This window comes from Hakea prostrata, chromosome 9 (genome assembly GCF_041222555.1).
Source record: "Hakea prostrata isolate BN-2017 chromosome 9, UWA_Hpros_2, whole genome shotgun sequence".
NCBI classification, from domain to species: domain Eukaryota; kingdom Viridiplantae; phylum Streptophyta; class Magnoliopsida; order Proteales; family Proteaceae; genus Hakea; species Hakea prostrata.
Window position 1 is genome coordinate 51,465,826 of NC_142608.1, and position 16,868 is coordinate 51,482,693.

The 16,868-nt window shown below is 39.7% G+C and overlaps 1 protein-coding gene across 8 annotated transcripts in view; it reads right to left on the minus strand.

The window, feature by feature from the left end:
• The window catches only part of LOC149005472 (uncharacterized), a 55,611-nt gene that overhangs the window by 25,227 nt on the left and 13,516 nt on the right, over positions 1–16,868 (minus strand). The window contains exon 4 of one of the 8 annotated variants that reach the window (XM_089167688.1): positions 4,589–9,663. The exons of the other annotated variants lie outside the window; for them this stretch is intronic. Within the exon in view, the coding sequence (XP_089023814.1) occupies positions 9,645–9,663 (19 nt within the window). The 3' untranslated portion in view covers positions 4,589–9,644. Of the gene's footprint in view, positions 1–4,588; positions 9,664–16,868 lie in introns of those variants that run through there. 8 annotated transcript variants of the gene reach the window in all.

Genomic DNA, 16,868 nt, shown 5'->3' on the forward strand with positions numbered 1-16,868 from the left:
ACAGAACCTAAAACCTACAAATCAGCCTCAAAAGACCCAAAGTGGATTGATGCAATGCAAAAAGAATACAAAGCCTTGATAGACAATCAGACTTGGAACTTGGTGCCTTACTCTAAGGGTATAAATATTGTAGGTTGTAAGTGGGTGTACAGGATCAAGACAAAAAGCGATGGTTCCATTGAGAGATACAAGGCACAATTAGTTGCCAAGGGGTTCAACCAGTAAGCAGGAGTGGACTTTCATGAAACATTTAGTCCAGTTGTAAAGCCAGCCACCATTCAAACAGTATTAACCGTTGCACTATCAAAGTCATGGCCAATACATCAACTTGATGTGAAAAATGCCTTCTTGAATGGCAACTTAGCAGAAGATGTTTACATGGAACAACCACAGGGGTTTGTTTCCACATCTAAACCAACACATGTTTGTCATCTACAAAAAGCAATTTATGGTCTCAAGCAAGCTCCACGAGCTTGGTTTCACAAATTCAAAACATACTTACAAGGAGAAGGTTTCAAACAAAGCGTGGCAGATTCTTCCATGTTTACACGCAACACCCAAGGTACAATGACAGTATTGTTGTTATATGTAGATGATATGATATTGACAGGAGCCAATAACGCTGCAATTCAAGAGGTTATTCAAAGCCTAAGCAAAGAATTTGCAATGACAGATTTGGGACACTTGCATTACTTCTTGGGAATTGAGGCTAATCGAAGTTCAGATGGTCTTTTACTCACTCAAAGTAAATACTCCATCGATTTATTAAAGTCTACAGGAATGGAGACTTCAAAGCCATGCACAACCCCAATTGCAGTTGGAACAAAGTTATCATCAACAACAGGTTATCCCCTACCTGATCCAACACCATATAGACAATCAGTAGGAGCCTTACAATATTTGACGATCACTAGACCAGATATCTCCTATGCAGTCAATCAAGTGTATCAGTTAATGCAATCTCCCACAGAAGATCATCTGCAAGCAGCAAAACGTATTTTACGTTATGTCAAGCATACTATTGGTGCTGGTGTTCTCTTGAAACCAACCCAACTTTCTTTCATAGCTGCTTATACTGATGCAAATTGGGCAGGATGTCCAGACACACGCCAATCAACTAGTGGGTTTTGCACTTTTCTTGGGGATAATTTATTATCATGGTCTTCCAAGAAACAACCTACAGTATCTAGATCAAGTATGGAAGCTGAGTACAAATCCCTTGCCATCACAACATCTGAGTTACTATGGCTTTCTTATGTTCTACGTGATTTGCAGATGTGTTTACTTAGGGCTTAACATCACAAGCTTTCTTCAAGCATAAAGACAAACTCTTGCACCTGCCAATGCAGATTTTGAGGGGGGATGAAAGACCATAACGGATCTGTTATGGTTTGAATTTGATTTTTGAATTTAAGTTTTTTAATTCAATTTTTGAATTCAAGTTTTTAATTTTGAATTCAAATTTGAATATTGTAAACGAATCTTGTACAACAGCTATGTTTATTTATAAATACATAAGACTTACCCATCAAGGTAAGCAACCTACTTATCAAAATTAGAGTTTTTCTTTGCATTCTTTCATATTTGTTAACAAAGTTTTGAATATGATTTTTTTTTTTTTTTTTTTTGAATAAGGATATCAATGGGAGGGGTTTTCAATTTCCATCACCAAAGTAATGGGAGTGGTTTTCAATTTCCATCATCAAAGCAATGAGAGACTTTCAAAGATCAATATAGAATTATGGAGTATGAACTTATTTATGTTTAAAGCAACACTATCAACTTGTTGACTATTTTATCATTTTGTATGAGCTTGAATCATCTTATATTTCTATGAATTTTATTTTTAGTTTACTTATGATACTTTTATTTTTATTTTTATTATTATTATTTTATGAATTTACATTTGTTATTTTAGGTCAAAGAATATGACCAATTAAGGCTAGGGCCAAGATAGGGTCAATCAGGGCCAAAGACAAGGCTAATTAGGGTCAAGGTCAATTAGGGTCAGGGACAGAGTCAATCAAGGCCAATTAGGGCTAGGGACAGGGCCAATCAGGGCTAATTAGCGTTAGGGCCATTCAGGGTCAGGGCCAGGGCCAACCCATCCCAACCCATCCCAATTAGGGCCAATTAGGGCGAGAATGGGCTTGGCTTGGCCCTGTAAGGCTTAGGGCTAGGGACAATAATCCTTGGCCCTGAACTAGGGTCAGGGAGGGAATGGGCTCAGATTATAACATATAGGGTTGGGCTTGGGATTGCAAAAGCCCGGCCCAGTTGCAGCCCTACCAGCAATGTCACCACGCATCACACCAGAATGAAATCTAGAAAATTCCACTTCGTCCATATCTGAGTACCTGTTTAACAGCACAACAACAACAACAATAATAATTAAATAAAATTCCACTTCAGAGATGACTGCTTATTTGCAACAAAGTTACAATTTGATAACCAAGAGACATGACAACTCTAGACATTAAGATGAATATGCCATTCCCTAATGTTCCCTAACACAATGGGGCCTAATTAGGAAAAAAGCTAAATCTCGGGGGGGGAAATCCCCTTCATTATGAAGCATATTCAAGCATCAAGCCTAGGCGTCCTTAAAGGGGTCATGATCAACTTCCGATTTTTTTAACAAAAATATTTGTCTCCTGAAGGTACAATATTTCCTATGCAGTGGCCAATGATGTATGCAAATTATATCATTTATTCCCATTTTTTTTCAAAGTTCAAAAGAAACAAAATTCTTCAAGACAGAGAAGTAAGAAATTTGTCTATCTCCAGCTCAGCCAGGAATTGCTTCATGCTTTGCTCATTTTTCGTGTCCGTTGTTTTTAGAACAACTTAGACTATTAAAGACTTAAGAGTAGCTTGTTTTATTGTTCATAATACTACAAGAATAGTATTGAAGTTTTTAATCACTAGAACTTGCACGGTTTTTAACTATTGATTAGCACCAAGCAAGTTGGTATATGCTTGAAGTCTTCTTAGGTTCCTTATGTTCCCTATTTCTTGGGAACTAGCGAGGAAAAAGTAGGCTGATTGCGATGTTGAACCCTTTGATACCTCAACAGAACAAACTGAATTAAATGATGCAAACTCCTTCAGTATCTGGTTGTAAAGTTGTGTATAACTAGGAACAAAAACATGCATCAAGATTTCCACACCTCAAATCCATTCCTTGATCATGCATTCCACATTACTCAATTCCATCCTTAGCATATCCTCATAACTCAGTTTCTCTACTTCAAGAATGAACAAGAACTCATCCACAACATCTTTTATGCTAAAGTGAGCCTCTCAACACTCTTGATCGTATTTTGCTATGACTGTTGAACTGGCAATGCATATTAGGTCAGGAATTAAAGACAGATGGACGAAATCTATGATAAATTCCTCGAAACCCTTGGAAGTACTTGTTCTTCAGCGTGAGTAATTGACCAAGTTATCTTCCACTGAGATGTCAAATTACATATGCAAAATCTGCTTCACAAAAACAGAAGGGTTTATAGTCACAATCAAAGGTTTGTCTCTTCTGCAAAAGAATGCAACTGGCCCATCGTCATGTTAGCCATCACCATTTGCAAAACTGTGATCCGAGTTAATAAGCTACATTGCTTTATCTTCAATCAACGCTATAGCCCCCCTCACTTTCCCTCAATCTTCAGACTTCCTCCCAAGCTCAAATATAATCAGAAGATTCTCTTGGACTGGATTTCCATATAAACTGATAAGACTCCTAAGTTCCAACTAGCAATCTTCTCCTGAACAGTCAAGACACTTTCCAATCTCATTATCTCCCCTCTTGCTTTATGACAGCAGTGTCATTGTAGAAAATCAATAATCTTTTTCTTTTTATGAGAGAAAATCAATAAGTTGTTCCAAAATTTTCTTCACATAATCAGTTGAGTTCCCTAGATCATACCACATGCCCTTACAATTTGATGTGTCACTGCAATGCATCATCATCCACTATTAAGTAGGCATGATGAAGTTTCTTTTTGGGGTGGGGGAGGGGGTTGGTTAAAAAAGAACATCCCACTACAGAAGGCAGTTCAAGATTGATCATACATCTCCTTTTGAAAAGTTGATCCAAGACTGGGAGTGAAGGATTACTTCCTGCTGAGAGCAACCTTCTGAACTCTCAGTCCAACTTAGAACCAATCGATCAAGACATTTAAACAAACTTCTTTCAATTTTTAGATTCCCAAATCAGAATATCCAATTTGTAGGGTATTTAAACTCTCAAACAATCCTAACACTTGTCAAAGCCTAAATGGACTCTATCAGTCTATCTTCAACTCAATTGAAACATACTCTATTCTATCTTAAATCAAAACAGAAAAACAACTCCAACTCCAATAGGACTCCACCTTCCTACGACTAACCATCAATAGAAGAAAAATTGAATCCTTTTCCCACATGTAACTACATCAACCTGCATCACACCAGAGGTTGTTTTCAAGCTCTAAACCCATAGCCAACAGGTTGCAGAGCAACCAAACCATTGTGCAAAGGCTCATGCATAAAACTGACAGCATAGAAATAGAAATAAGTTGACCCATTCAAAATAGATCCTCCCCCCCCCCCCCCCCCATTAGCATGCATATTGAGAGGAACCCCAGTGAGGTGTTCGGGATCCATTTCACAGTATTAATGAGTGACAAATAGTAACAGAGAAAACTTTGAGGGACGTCTCTTTTCCAATCCCAAATCAGTGAAAGAATGGTATATGGAAATGGACCATGGGGAAAGAAAGTGTGCAGAAATAAAATCAGTAGCCTAGAAAAAAGTGTCAAGGAGAGGAGGAAAAAAGAAAGAAAGATGGGACCTGAACCTAAAACCCTCTTCAGACACCAAGCGTAAAGCTGAACCTGATGCTCTCTTCCTCTATACTCCCTTGCCATCTATGGCTTTCTGAATATGGTCTGGTGAGGAGGGTGGAGCATGACAGCGGGTGATGCAGAGGTTGCAGACATCATCGTCTTCTTCCTTTAAAAGACTTGTTCGAATGGTGAGCTTTTCCTTCATTAGGGATTTTTGGGGGGAAACTACATTGGTACCTGATATGACCCGATATCAACAGAAGTGTAATGGAAAAATTATCACACCATGATAATAGCTATCTCCAAAAGAATCTCAAACAAAACACTCTACTAGCAGTAGGTGAATCCTACGGCTACCCCAGAGCAAGAACTCTCACTCAACTTCCCAATTAACTCCCAAAAACATGTCTCTTCTACTCTTCCTTCCCCCTATTTATAGCAATTAAGTTCCTATAGTATTATTTAACAAAATCATCCCAATTTGAATAGGACTCTTCAAAAGTAACCTAAATTCGAATAGGACTCTTCAAAAGTAACCTGAATGTAATATGACTCTTCAAATCTAATCCTAAAAAGTAACCTGAATGCAATAGGACTCTTCAAATCTGCCAATCATTTCCTTCCTAGAATTTAGGGATTTGCTTTCCCTGTCGAGTGTAGACTCGTGATACCAGGGGCTTATCAATACTTCCCTCCAATAGTTTCACCTTGTCCTCAAGGTGAAAATCTGGAAAGTGGGACTGCATTTCATCATAAGATTCCCAAGTATTTTCACAATGAGGCAGTCCTTTCCATTGAATCAAAACCTCCAGCATCCCTTGAGTAGAGAAACGAATGTTGAGCAAGGCTTCGGGTGTGAGCTGCAACTCGTTGTTTCCCTGCAAACAAGTTGGAAGCGGTTGTGGAGTAATATGCTGCCCAAGTGCCTGCTTCAACTATGAAACGTGAAACACCGGGTGGATCCTTGAATCATCAGGTAAACGTAGACGATAGGCAAACTGGTCCTACTTGCTCAATGATCTGGTACGGCCCATAGAAGCGATGGCTGAGTTTCTCATTGGGCCGTTTGGCGAGTTTTTGGAAGCGATAAGGTTGTAGCTTAAGAAAAACTTCATCCCCCACTTGATAATGCACCTCCTTACGCTTGGAATTTGCTGAAACGCACATTCAATCTTGGGCCACCCGCAGATTTGTTTTGAGGTCATCTAACACTCGATTACGCTCCCGAAGGAACACACCAACCTCATCAACTTTAGAACGACCATCCTCCCAACGCAAAAGAGAAGGGGGGTCTTGCCCGTACACAATCTGAAAAGAGAGTCATTTTAGTGGCTGAATGAAATGTTGTATTGTACCAATACTCTGCCCACGGCAACCAATTAATCCAGTCCTTCGGTTGGCGAGCGCAGAAACATCGTAGGTAAATCTCAAGACTGCGACTTACCAGCTCCGTTTGACCATCCTTTTGGGGATGGTAGGCACTGCTGAGCTTGAGGTTGGTGCCCGCCAATTTGAAAAGCTCCATCCAAAAATTACTGAGGAAGATGCAATCTCGGTCAGAGACAATGGTTCGAGGGAACCCATGTAAGCGGATAACCTCCTTGCTAAATGAGGTAGCCACATCCTTGGAGGAATAAGGGTGTGAAAGAGCAATGAAGTGAGCGTACTTGGATAACCGGTCAACTACAACAAGCACGGTATCTCCACCCTTAGTCCTGGGTAACCCCCCAATAAAATCCATGCTAATATCCTCCCAAATGCGATCCGGAATTGGCAGTGGTTGAAGGAGTTCAATGGGTTTCATGGCTTGATATTTACTGCGTTGACAAGCATCACAGCTCGCCACAATATCGCGGACAACAGCCTTCATTCCTACCCAGTATACCACCGCTACTAATCGCCTGTAGGTCCTAAAAAACCCTGAATGTCCACCCAATGGGGTAGAATGATACTTGGACAATAATTTAGGAATTAGGGGGGATCCTTCAAGGATGACTAACCTGTTTTTATAGAGTAATGTTCCTTGTTGGAGATGATAGTTAGGATAGTGTTAGGATCCTTTCATCAATGCCTGAATAATCTTCTGGTAACGCTCTGAGGCGTGAACTACCGCATCTAAACCCTCACTTTCCTGCCAATTTGTTGTTGTCATAGAGAAAAGTTGCTTGTCACCCTCTGAGCGTCGCAAGAGAGCGTCGGCGGCTTTGTTTTCGCTGCCCGGACGATACAGTATCTCAAAATCAAATCCCAAAAGCTTCAAGACCCACTTCTGTTGATCAGTAGCCACAATGCGTTGTTCCAGCAAATACTTCAAACTTTTCTAATCAGTTCGTACTTTGAAATGTCTCCCCATCAAGTAATGACACCATTTCTGGATAGCTAGCACAATTGCCATTAGTTCTTTCTTATAGACAGACTTGGTTTGTGCGCAAGGGGACAACACTTGGCTCCAGTAGGCAATAGGATGGCCATCTTGCATTGAGACCGCACCTAGCCCAAAATCTGAAGCATCAGTCTCCACCAAAAACTCCTTCGTAAAATCTGGCATACCCAATACTGGAACGGTTGTCATAGCTGTCTTGAGGGCGTTAAAAGCCATGGTTGCCTCGTTACCCCACTGAAATGCATCTTTCTTCAATAAGTTACTGAGCGAAGTGGCAATCTTACAATAATCTTGGACGAATCTGCGGTAATACCCGGTTAAACCTAAAAACCCTCGTAAGGCTTTAAGATTGGCGGGTTGGGGCCACTCCACTATGCACTTGATCTTCCGTGGATCCGCCGCAACTCCGTCTTTAGATATGATGTGCCTTAAATATTCCAATGTAGTAACTCCAAACATGCATTTTTTTCGGTTGACGACGAGGTGGTGTTGTGTGAGGAGTATAAAGGTGGTTCACAAATGACCCACATGTTCTTCCATGGTCCTGCTATACACCAAAATATCGTCAAAGAACACCAAAATAAATTTTCGCAAGTGTTCTCAAAATACCTCATTCATAAGTGACTGAAATGTGGCCTGAGCATTCGAAAGCCCAAATGGCATCACCAAGAACTCGTAATACCCATTATGGGTACAAAAAGCTATCTTTTCCTCATCACCTTTCGCCATTCTGATTTGGTGGTATTCTGCTTTTAGATCAAGCTTGGTGAACACCGTGGCTCCGCCTAACTCATCCAACAGTTCGTCAATTGCAGGAATGGGGAACTTGTCAAGAACTGTGAGTTTATTTAAGGCACGATAATCCACGCAGAAACGCCACCCGCCATCTTTTTTTCAAACCAACAATATTGGGCTGGAGTAAGGACTCACACTATGCCGTACCAATCCTGCTGTTAACATTTCCTGTACCAACCTTTCGACTTTGTTCTTTTGAGTGTGGGTAACGATAAGGTCGAATATTAGGTGGAGTACTTTTCTCGGCTAGCCATATCCGGTGGTCATACTTCCTTCTTGGTGGCAGTTCAGTGGGTTCAGCAAACAGTTGAACAAATTCGGATAATAAATTTGATACTGTTGTACTCTCATGTAGTCGGATCCCCCTTCAATTTCACGGGTCGTCCCTGCCATTCAAAGCTCATGGTCCTCAAACGCCAATTATTGCGTACCTCCCAGAGTGTTTGCAACCATTTAACGCCCAAAATAACATCAATACTGCCCAAATTGAAAGGTGATCAACGCCTCTTGGGGGGTCTTCATCTGCGTCGAACTAAACCTCTGAATCATTGCTTCTTTCAGTCCTTTCCATGATAGCAACGGTTGTTGAAGTTCTCGGAAATGTATCCATCCCAATGCTGCTCCTTCACAACATAGTGTTGCAGTTCGTAGTTTTTCTCCTTCGCTCAATTTATACAGATCGAAGTATCGCTCAGCCCTTACGATCCATCCTATAGGGTCTTCTCCCAAAAAAAAATCGGCATTTCAATTTGCCTGGGAAGAAAATCTCTCGATTTTTCTGCTGTACCCATTCGAGTGATGTGATCTGGTGTGCCTTTAATTTCTATTTCTTCTGCAATTAAATTATCAACTAACTTCCCTTTTGAAAACATCAATCGCAATTCTTCACGAAATTCATCGTTGGCTTTTTCTCCCTTTTCTATCTGTTGTGCTAAGCTTACTACCTGCCCTTGTATCTCCTTCACGATCGTTTCCAGATCTTCTACCCGCTGCTCCATTCTGCTTTTTGCCATTCCCTTGGAATCTATTAGCTCTGATGCCAAATTGATACGACCCGATATCAACAGAAGTGTAATGGAAAAATTATCACACCACGATTGTCACATCCCCCCAGCCGGTACCCTAACTGGCATACCCGGGTGTGTGATCCACAGCCCTGAAGATCAAGTATCGAGGAAATCATCCTCCCACATATGCAATAACATAATCATGAACAGATAAAATCAAGTGTAATATTATAAATAAAGGATCAAATCAGGAAATGTATATCAGTATAATCAGAGTGCGGAAATGATACCAGATGTAAGCACATCAAAAAGAAGTAGAGTGAGGCGGAAACTCACTCCACAGTTACAGCGGAAATGTAGCACGTAAGTCTAAAAAGAATTACAACTGGTTCTAAAGAAAAATAAGGAAAGAAAATCAAACTGAACTACGAGTTTTCTATCCTATAGATAACATCTTCAAAGTAATGGACTTCATCATCTAACAGAGATGTTCCAACTCTACGTTACGCCTAATGGTAGTACGCAACTTGATCGCTCGAGGGATCATCAGTGTGATCTTCATAGTTGCCAGTACTTTGCGTGTAGTACGCTTCATCAGCTTGCACTTCATTGTATTGTCCTTCATAGTAATCAATACCTGCGGAATAATCTAACCAAAAAGATTGCACAAAAAGGAGTGAGTTCGAATGAACTCAGCAAGGCAAGTTAAATCATAACAACATAAATAACATATAGCAGATCATAACAAGATGCAATGCAATATGAAACAGATAATGTATGTATGCATCTAAACTCTATGTATGTTGGTCTCTATTGGCAGACATGCTTTAAGTCATAGCACCATACTTCTTTAAAAAGGTCTCAGTCACTCGGCTCAGTTGGTAATGGGTCCTTCATCCCTCTCGGACAATCCATGGCTGGGGTTAAGTCACCGCTCTCTCACATCACCATTGGTCTAAGTACTGGTGCATGCCAGGGTTAAGCCTAGCCCAATGCAAGTCATCTATTCAGTTACATCAACTCAGTTTCAGATACGTCCATTCCTCCCCTCTCGGGATCCTTTCTGGTATCTTTCACACTAGAGTCAGCGTATTCCCTCTCGGACTACGGACTCATCAACCCTATAGGTCATCCACATATAGTAAACGGGAAGCTCTCATGTCCTCTCACGGATATAACTCACCGGTCTTGAGCGCCCATAAGCCCAAGTCTATCAATATGCAACCCTTCCCATACATGGCCCCCACAATGTGATTCTTGTCTTCTCACGGATATAACTCACCGGTCTCGAGCACCCGTGAATCCCCATTGCTGCCACGGATCTTTCGGTCTCAATAACCTTCCGAATCGAGTCTGATATAACGGGGACATCCTAGCCAAACACTGCTAGACAGCCCTAGGTATGACAACCAATGATTCGGGAAAGCGTCGATGGGCATCTTCGGAGAATATCCCATACTATTCCCTCCGATGTCCAAGGACAGAAGTGTCAAAAGGACACCTCTCAATCCCAAACCATACTTAATCAAACACATTCTCAGATCAGTCATGACATACAAAATCAACAACTCATCATACAAAGAGAATGTAAGAGGATAATCCAATCATTAAACAATATGCAGTAATAAGCATTTCATATAATCTTGAATAATGAAAAAGAAGACACAAGTGATGTGCTACTGTACTTACAATAGTACATCAGAAGTATAAAATACAAGAACAGTAAATAAACTCAGAGTTTCTTAAGTTAGAAACCAAAGCATACGCGATCTATGTTATTATGAAATAACTGTCCTTACCTTAATTATCGTCGAAGATAATCCAAAGATCAAAGAGAGAGGCTCCAAACTTAGTAAGTAAACCCCTAACAATCATAGATATAACACTAGGAAAGATGCCTAGAAGATCAGAGAGCAAACGAATCAAACTGAGCGAAAAACAAAGCTACTGACTTCATTGGTCAATTGATTGGTCTACTAACCCAATCGACCAACAGAGTCAGTACGAAGCAAATACGAGAATTTTGATCCAAAACTCAATCTACAAGGTTCGGAACTTCACGAAACTTGGATGAAAACTATATAATACTATTCTAACACTAAAGGAGTAAAGATCGGGCACTAATAAGGATTAAAAACATTACCTTCAATTTAAAATCATGGTTTCCCCAATTGGGTGAAAACCCTAGAATTCGATAAAAAAAAATACTATGGAAATCACAGCAGAGACAAGGATGATTTAGATCTCATCCAAGAAAAAGGTAATCAAAATCAAGTACAAGTACGTCATGAAAATTAGATTTAAATGGTTACGAAATCAGATCCATAAGAAGAAGTAGGGTTTCAAACGGATCTTACAAGAATTAGGGTTGAGATCTCTATGCTGATCATAAACCCTAAAGAAAAGAATAAGATTATGGAAGAGATGGTTGCAAGAATGTAGCATCTTCTTCCCAATCTTAATCAAGAACAAGATCGAAAAAAGAATAAATTATAATACAGAAGAGATACTAACCTTAGCCTAACAGATCGGAGATGAGAGACTTTAGATCTTGCAGAGGAATCTTTGAAATCACCGAAAAGAGTTTCAAACAAGTCTTCTCACGTTCTCAAAGTGTTTTGGAGGCAGAGGATACTAAGAAACACGAAGTGTGTTTAAATAGAGAGTGAAAAACCCTAAAATTGGAGTTTCTCAAATTTAACACACCATTGGTCGATTGATTGGTCTACTGACCCAGTCAACCAATCAGGTCAGCAAAGTTCAAACAGGGAATTAAAGGATCAAATGGACACTAAACCTCAAGGGCTTTTGCACACACATCAAGTGACATACCTAGTGTGTAGAAATGCCTTCAAACCAAGTCAGATAATACTCCAAGTTCTTCAACTAATCTCATCTTCAGACAGGTGCAGCTTCCTTTCTAAATTTGCACAGACTTCCAAGATTAGAACACCAACATCAACATCCATGGGTTCAAAGTCAAACACCATGTCTTCTACTGAGATGGCCCAAAGCTGGCTTCTTCCTTTACTCCGAGTCTTCTGACCTAAAAACAATCGGGTTTCCGGTTCAGGGTTAGGGTTAGGATAGGGCTGGATTTCACAACGATAATAGCTATCTCCAATATAATCAAAAGAATCTCACACAAAACACTCTACTAGCAGTAGGTGAATCTTACGGCTACCCCAGAGCAAAAACTCTCACTCAACTTCCAAATTAACTCCCAAAAACATGTCTCTTCTACTCTTCCTTCCCCCTATATATAGCAATTACGTTCCTACAGTATTAATTAACAAAATCATCCCAATTTGAATAAGAATCTTCAAAAGTAACCTAAATTCGAATAGGACTCTTCAAAAGTAACCTGAATGTAATATGACTCTAACTTGAATAAATATGACTTTTCAAATCTAATCCTAAAAAGTAACCTGAATGCAATAGGACTCTTCAAATCTGCCAATCGTTTCCTTCCCTAGAATTTAGGGATTTGCTTTCCCTATCAAGTGTAGACTCGTGATACCAGGGGCTTATCAGTACCCATATTGGAACAATTGTACCCAACTTGGTTGTTCTTTTCCCTCTTTTGGTTGGGTAAATAAGAGCTTTACTGAGAATAATGGGGGTTTGTAAAGCCAACAGTATCATGCACAAGTACAACAAGCTCGTGAAGCCATCTAGAGAATGGAATTTGGCCACTTTGTCACACACACAATTGACAAGGCCTTCCACGCTAGGGCATTTACAACCAAGTTAATAGCTCGTGAAATAAAAACAAACTCAATAGCAATAAAGGACATAGAAAGTCTACTTATTTCTGAGATCAGTGGATCCAAAAGCAACGGTGGGCTTGACCCAAAACTTGCCGATTAAAGTGGAATATATGTAAACTGAAATAGATCCTCAGCTATTTCACTATTTCTGATTAAATTGATCTCATTTTTGCTGAAACTTAATGAGTAAAAGTTACACTTTGATTTAACTTTCCTGTGAAATACTTCTCAAAATCAAAGAAAGAGACTAAGCCACTCAATCTTAAGTTCTTAACCTACCTACTTCAATGCAACAACACCCTAACCCAACTAAATGGGGTTTGCGAGATCCTTGCCCTCCAATTAGGTTTTCTGAGGAGACAGTACAAGAAAAAGGGCCTACGGCGGCACTTTGAGTAAGGATATAGCGGCATTTTTAGAAATTGCTGTAGTATGTTAACATATAGCGGAGTTTTTATATTATGGTAATATACAGCGGCATTTGCATAAAGTGCCATCGTAAGTCATTTTATCACGGCGTTTTGAAGAAACACCGTCATATATTGCTTTGTCACGGCGTTTTTCATAAACACCGTCCTATGTTGTCACTTTGTCGCCCTTTTCTCGGCATTTCTTTCAAATGTCCCCGTTGACCTAATTCTATGTCAATTTTTTTGCGGCATTTCAAAGTAATGCCGTCGTTGCCCAAATTCTAGGTCACTTTTTTAGCGGCCATCATTGCCTTAATACTGTCATTTTTTTAGCAGTCGTTGCCCTAATTCTATGTCACTTTTTTAGCGGCATTTCAGAGAAATGCCGTCATTGCCCTAATTCTGTCATTTTTTTAGCGGCATTTCCTGGTTACCCTAATTCTATCAATTTTTTAGCGTCGTGGTTACCCTAGTCCTGTTACTTTTTTAGCGGCATTTCTTGGAAATGTCGTGGTTACCCTAGTTCTGTCACTTTTTTAGCAGCATTTCTAGGAAATGTAGTGGTTACCCTAATTCTATCACTTTTTTAGCGGCATTTCTAGTTCTGTCACTTTTTTAGTAGCATTTCTAGGAAATGCAGTGGTTACCCTAATTCTATCACTTTTTTAGCGGCATTTCCTAGAAATGCCGTGGTTACCCTAGTTCTGTCACTTTTTTAGCAGCATTTCTAGGAAATGCCGTGGTACCCTAATTCTGTCACTTTTTTAGCGGCATTTCCTAGGAAATGCCGTGGTTACCCTAGTTCTGTCACTTTTTTAGCGGCATTTCTGAAATGCCGTGGTTACCCTAGTTTTATTACTTTTTTAGCGGCATTTCTAGGAAATGCCATGGTTACCCTAGTTCTGTCACTTTTTTAGCGGCATTTCTAGGAAATGTCGTGGTTACCCTAATTATGTCACATTTTTAGCGGCATTTCTAGGAAATGCCGTGGTTACCCTAGTTCTGTCACTTTTTTAGCGGCATTTCAAGGAAATGCCGTGGTTACCCTAATTCTGTCACTTTTTTAGAAGCATTTCTAGGAAATGCCGTGGTTACCCTAGTTCTGTCACTTTTTTAACGGCATTTCTAGGAAATTTCATGGTTACCCTAGTTCTGTCACTTTTTTAGCAGCATTTCTAGGAAATGCCGTGGTACCCTAATTCTGTCACTTTTTTAGCGGCATTTCCTAGAAATGCCGTGGTTACCCTAGTTCTGTCACTTTTTTAGCGGCATTTCTGAAATGCCGTGGTTACCCTAGTTTTATTACTTTTTTAGCAGCATTTCTAGGAAATGCCATGGTTACCCTAGTTTTGTCCCTTTTTTAGCGGCATTTCTAGGAAATGCCGTGGTTACCCTAATTATGTCACATTTTTAGCGGCATTTCTAGGAAATGCCGTGGTTACCCTAGTTCAGTCTCTTTTTTAGCGGCATTTCCTTGAAATGCCATGGTTACCCTAATTCTGTCACTTTTTTAGAAGCATTTCTAGGAAATGCCATGGTTACCCTAGTTCTGTCATTTTTTTAACGGCATTTCTAGGAAATTTCATGGTTACCCTAGTTCTGTCACTTTTTTAGCAGCATTTCTAGGAAATGTCGTGGTTACCCTAATTCTGTCACTTTTTTAGCGGCATTTCCAAGAAATACCGTGGTTACCCTAGTTCTGTCACTTTTTTAGCGGAAATGCCATGGTTACCCTAGGTCCTCCCGCCCAATCCCATGCCCATATTTCATTTTTGGGAAGACTCTGGAGTCGAAAAACAAAAAGCCCCAAGCCCGCGCCTATATTCTCTTGCCCAACCCTCTGGTTCTCTCGCTCTCTCTCTCAATCCCTCGCACCTATAGAAGTTATTCAACATTTCTCAACATTTTCCCTCTGGTTCTCTCGCTCTCTCTCTCTCAATCTCTTCATTAATATCTTGGTCATTGGAGGGACTCGCAGAGCAGAAGCCTTTGAAGAGAAGAAGGAGAAGAATCTGAATCCTGAAGGAAACTACGTTTGGGAACAACTTCGCTGCTTCTCTGATTCGACCTCAGAGTCCTGAAGCTGCTGCTGCTGCTCAAGTAAACAGAGGCCGGAAACCACAGTCAAAGCCCAACTTCTCTGCTTCTCTGCTGCATTTCCCAGCTGTGTTCTCATTCTGGCAGAACTTGAAGAAGAAGAAAAGAAGAAGCTAGATCTGGAATCGTGAACTTGAAGAATATTGAAAACTGATAATCTATTTGAATAGTTTTAGTTTGCTTGACTCTTTGAATACTACTGCGTCTCCTCTATCGTCAGATCCTAGCGGTGAGTTTTCTCCTTTCAGTTTCATGAAACCCTAGCTCGCTTATTCTTCTACGTCATCTTTTTAACTGAAATTCATTATTAATCTGCTCGTCCCTTTAATCCTTAATCTTCTGTTCTTTGATTTTCACTTTTGTTGCTCTCTGGTGCAGTTCCAAGAGAAGTCTTCTTCTCCCTGTAAGAAACTCAACCTAAGAACTCATTTCACTCGATTTAGTTGAAGAATTATTGGTTTGATATTAAGCCAAGGTGAGTTCTTAATCTATCTGATGTAGGAGAAACCCTAGAAACTAGGGGACCTACAAAGTGGCTACTAGACCCTTAGAATTAACGCCTATTCTTGACAAGATAGTAAAGAAATGAATTTTGCAGCACTTGTAATCTGATTTATCATGCATGTAAGACAGTTAACGTAGAGAAATAAACACGATAAGTCTTACTGGTAAGCACAACTAAACAAGAATCGATAGGGAAACAAGGGGATGGGGATCTTAGCACCATAATACTAAATTGAATGCAACACTATTAAGAAACTTAAAGAAAAATAGAACTATCCTAATCAATATCAGATTTCTAACAAGGAATTCAACAATTAACAATGTAAAGGGAGTCTTAGGAAGTTTTTGTTTTAAACAAATAATTGAGAAATATTTTAGGAGAGCTAATATTACCTGCTGATCCTGGCTGCAAAACAGGGGTTAGAAAACATCTACGAACATAAATAATAGAAAGAAAAAAATATTTTGAAAAAGTGGAAATCTTAAGAAAGGAGAAAATAATATTCTAAAGTAATGGCGTATCCTAGGAAAGAGAGTAGGTGATAAGAGAGAGGGAGAGAAAGAAAAGAAACAAAGAGAAGGGAAAGGAGACTAACAAAAGACAACTAGACTAGCAAAGAAGGAAGAAAAAAAAGAATAAGGTTTTTTATTTTATTTTATTTTATTCTGCCAGAAAAACAGAACCGTGGGTTTGGGAAAAAAGAAGAAGGTTTCCAGGAAAGAAACTAGGTCTTTTTTGAGAAAAAGAAGAGTAGATCTTTGTAGAGGAGAGCAAGGAGAAGTTTTCTAGTGGGAAACAAAGGTGAAAGGAGGAGAGAAAACTTACCTGGAGAGAGGAGAGAAAACCAGCACCGCCAGGAGAGAGAGAGCAGCGTGAGCTTTTTTCTAATTCTTTTCTTTCATTCAAAATTGCCAAAAACGAATTTGATACAAGGTTTAAATAAAAGAATTGATTCCTCACAACCCTACATGTTTAATTCCCAAAATAACCCCAACTTAAGTTGTATATATAACCCAAACTCAAAATAATTCAAAATTGGGCCCAAACAGACTCTAGGCCTAGCCCATAAAGA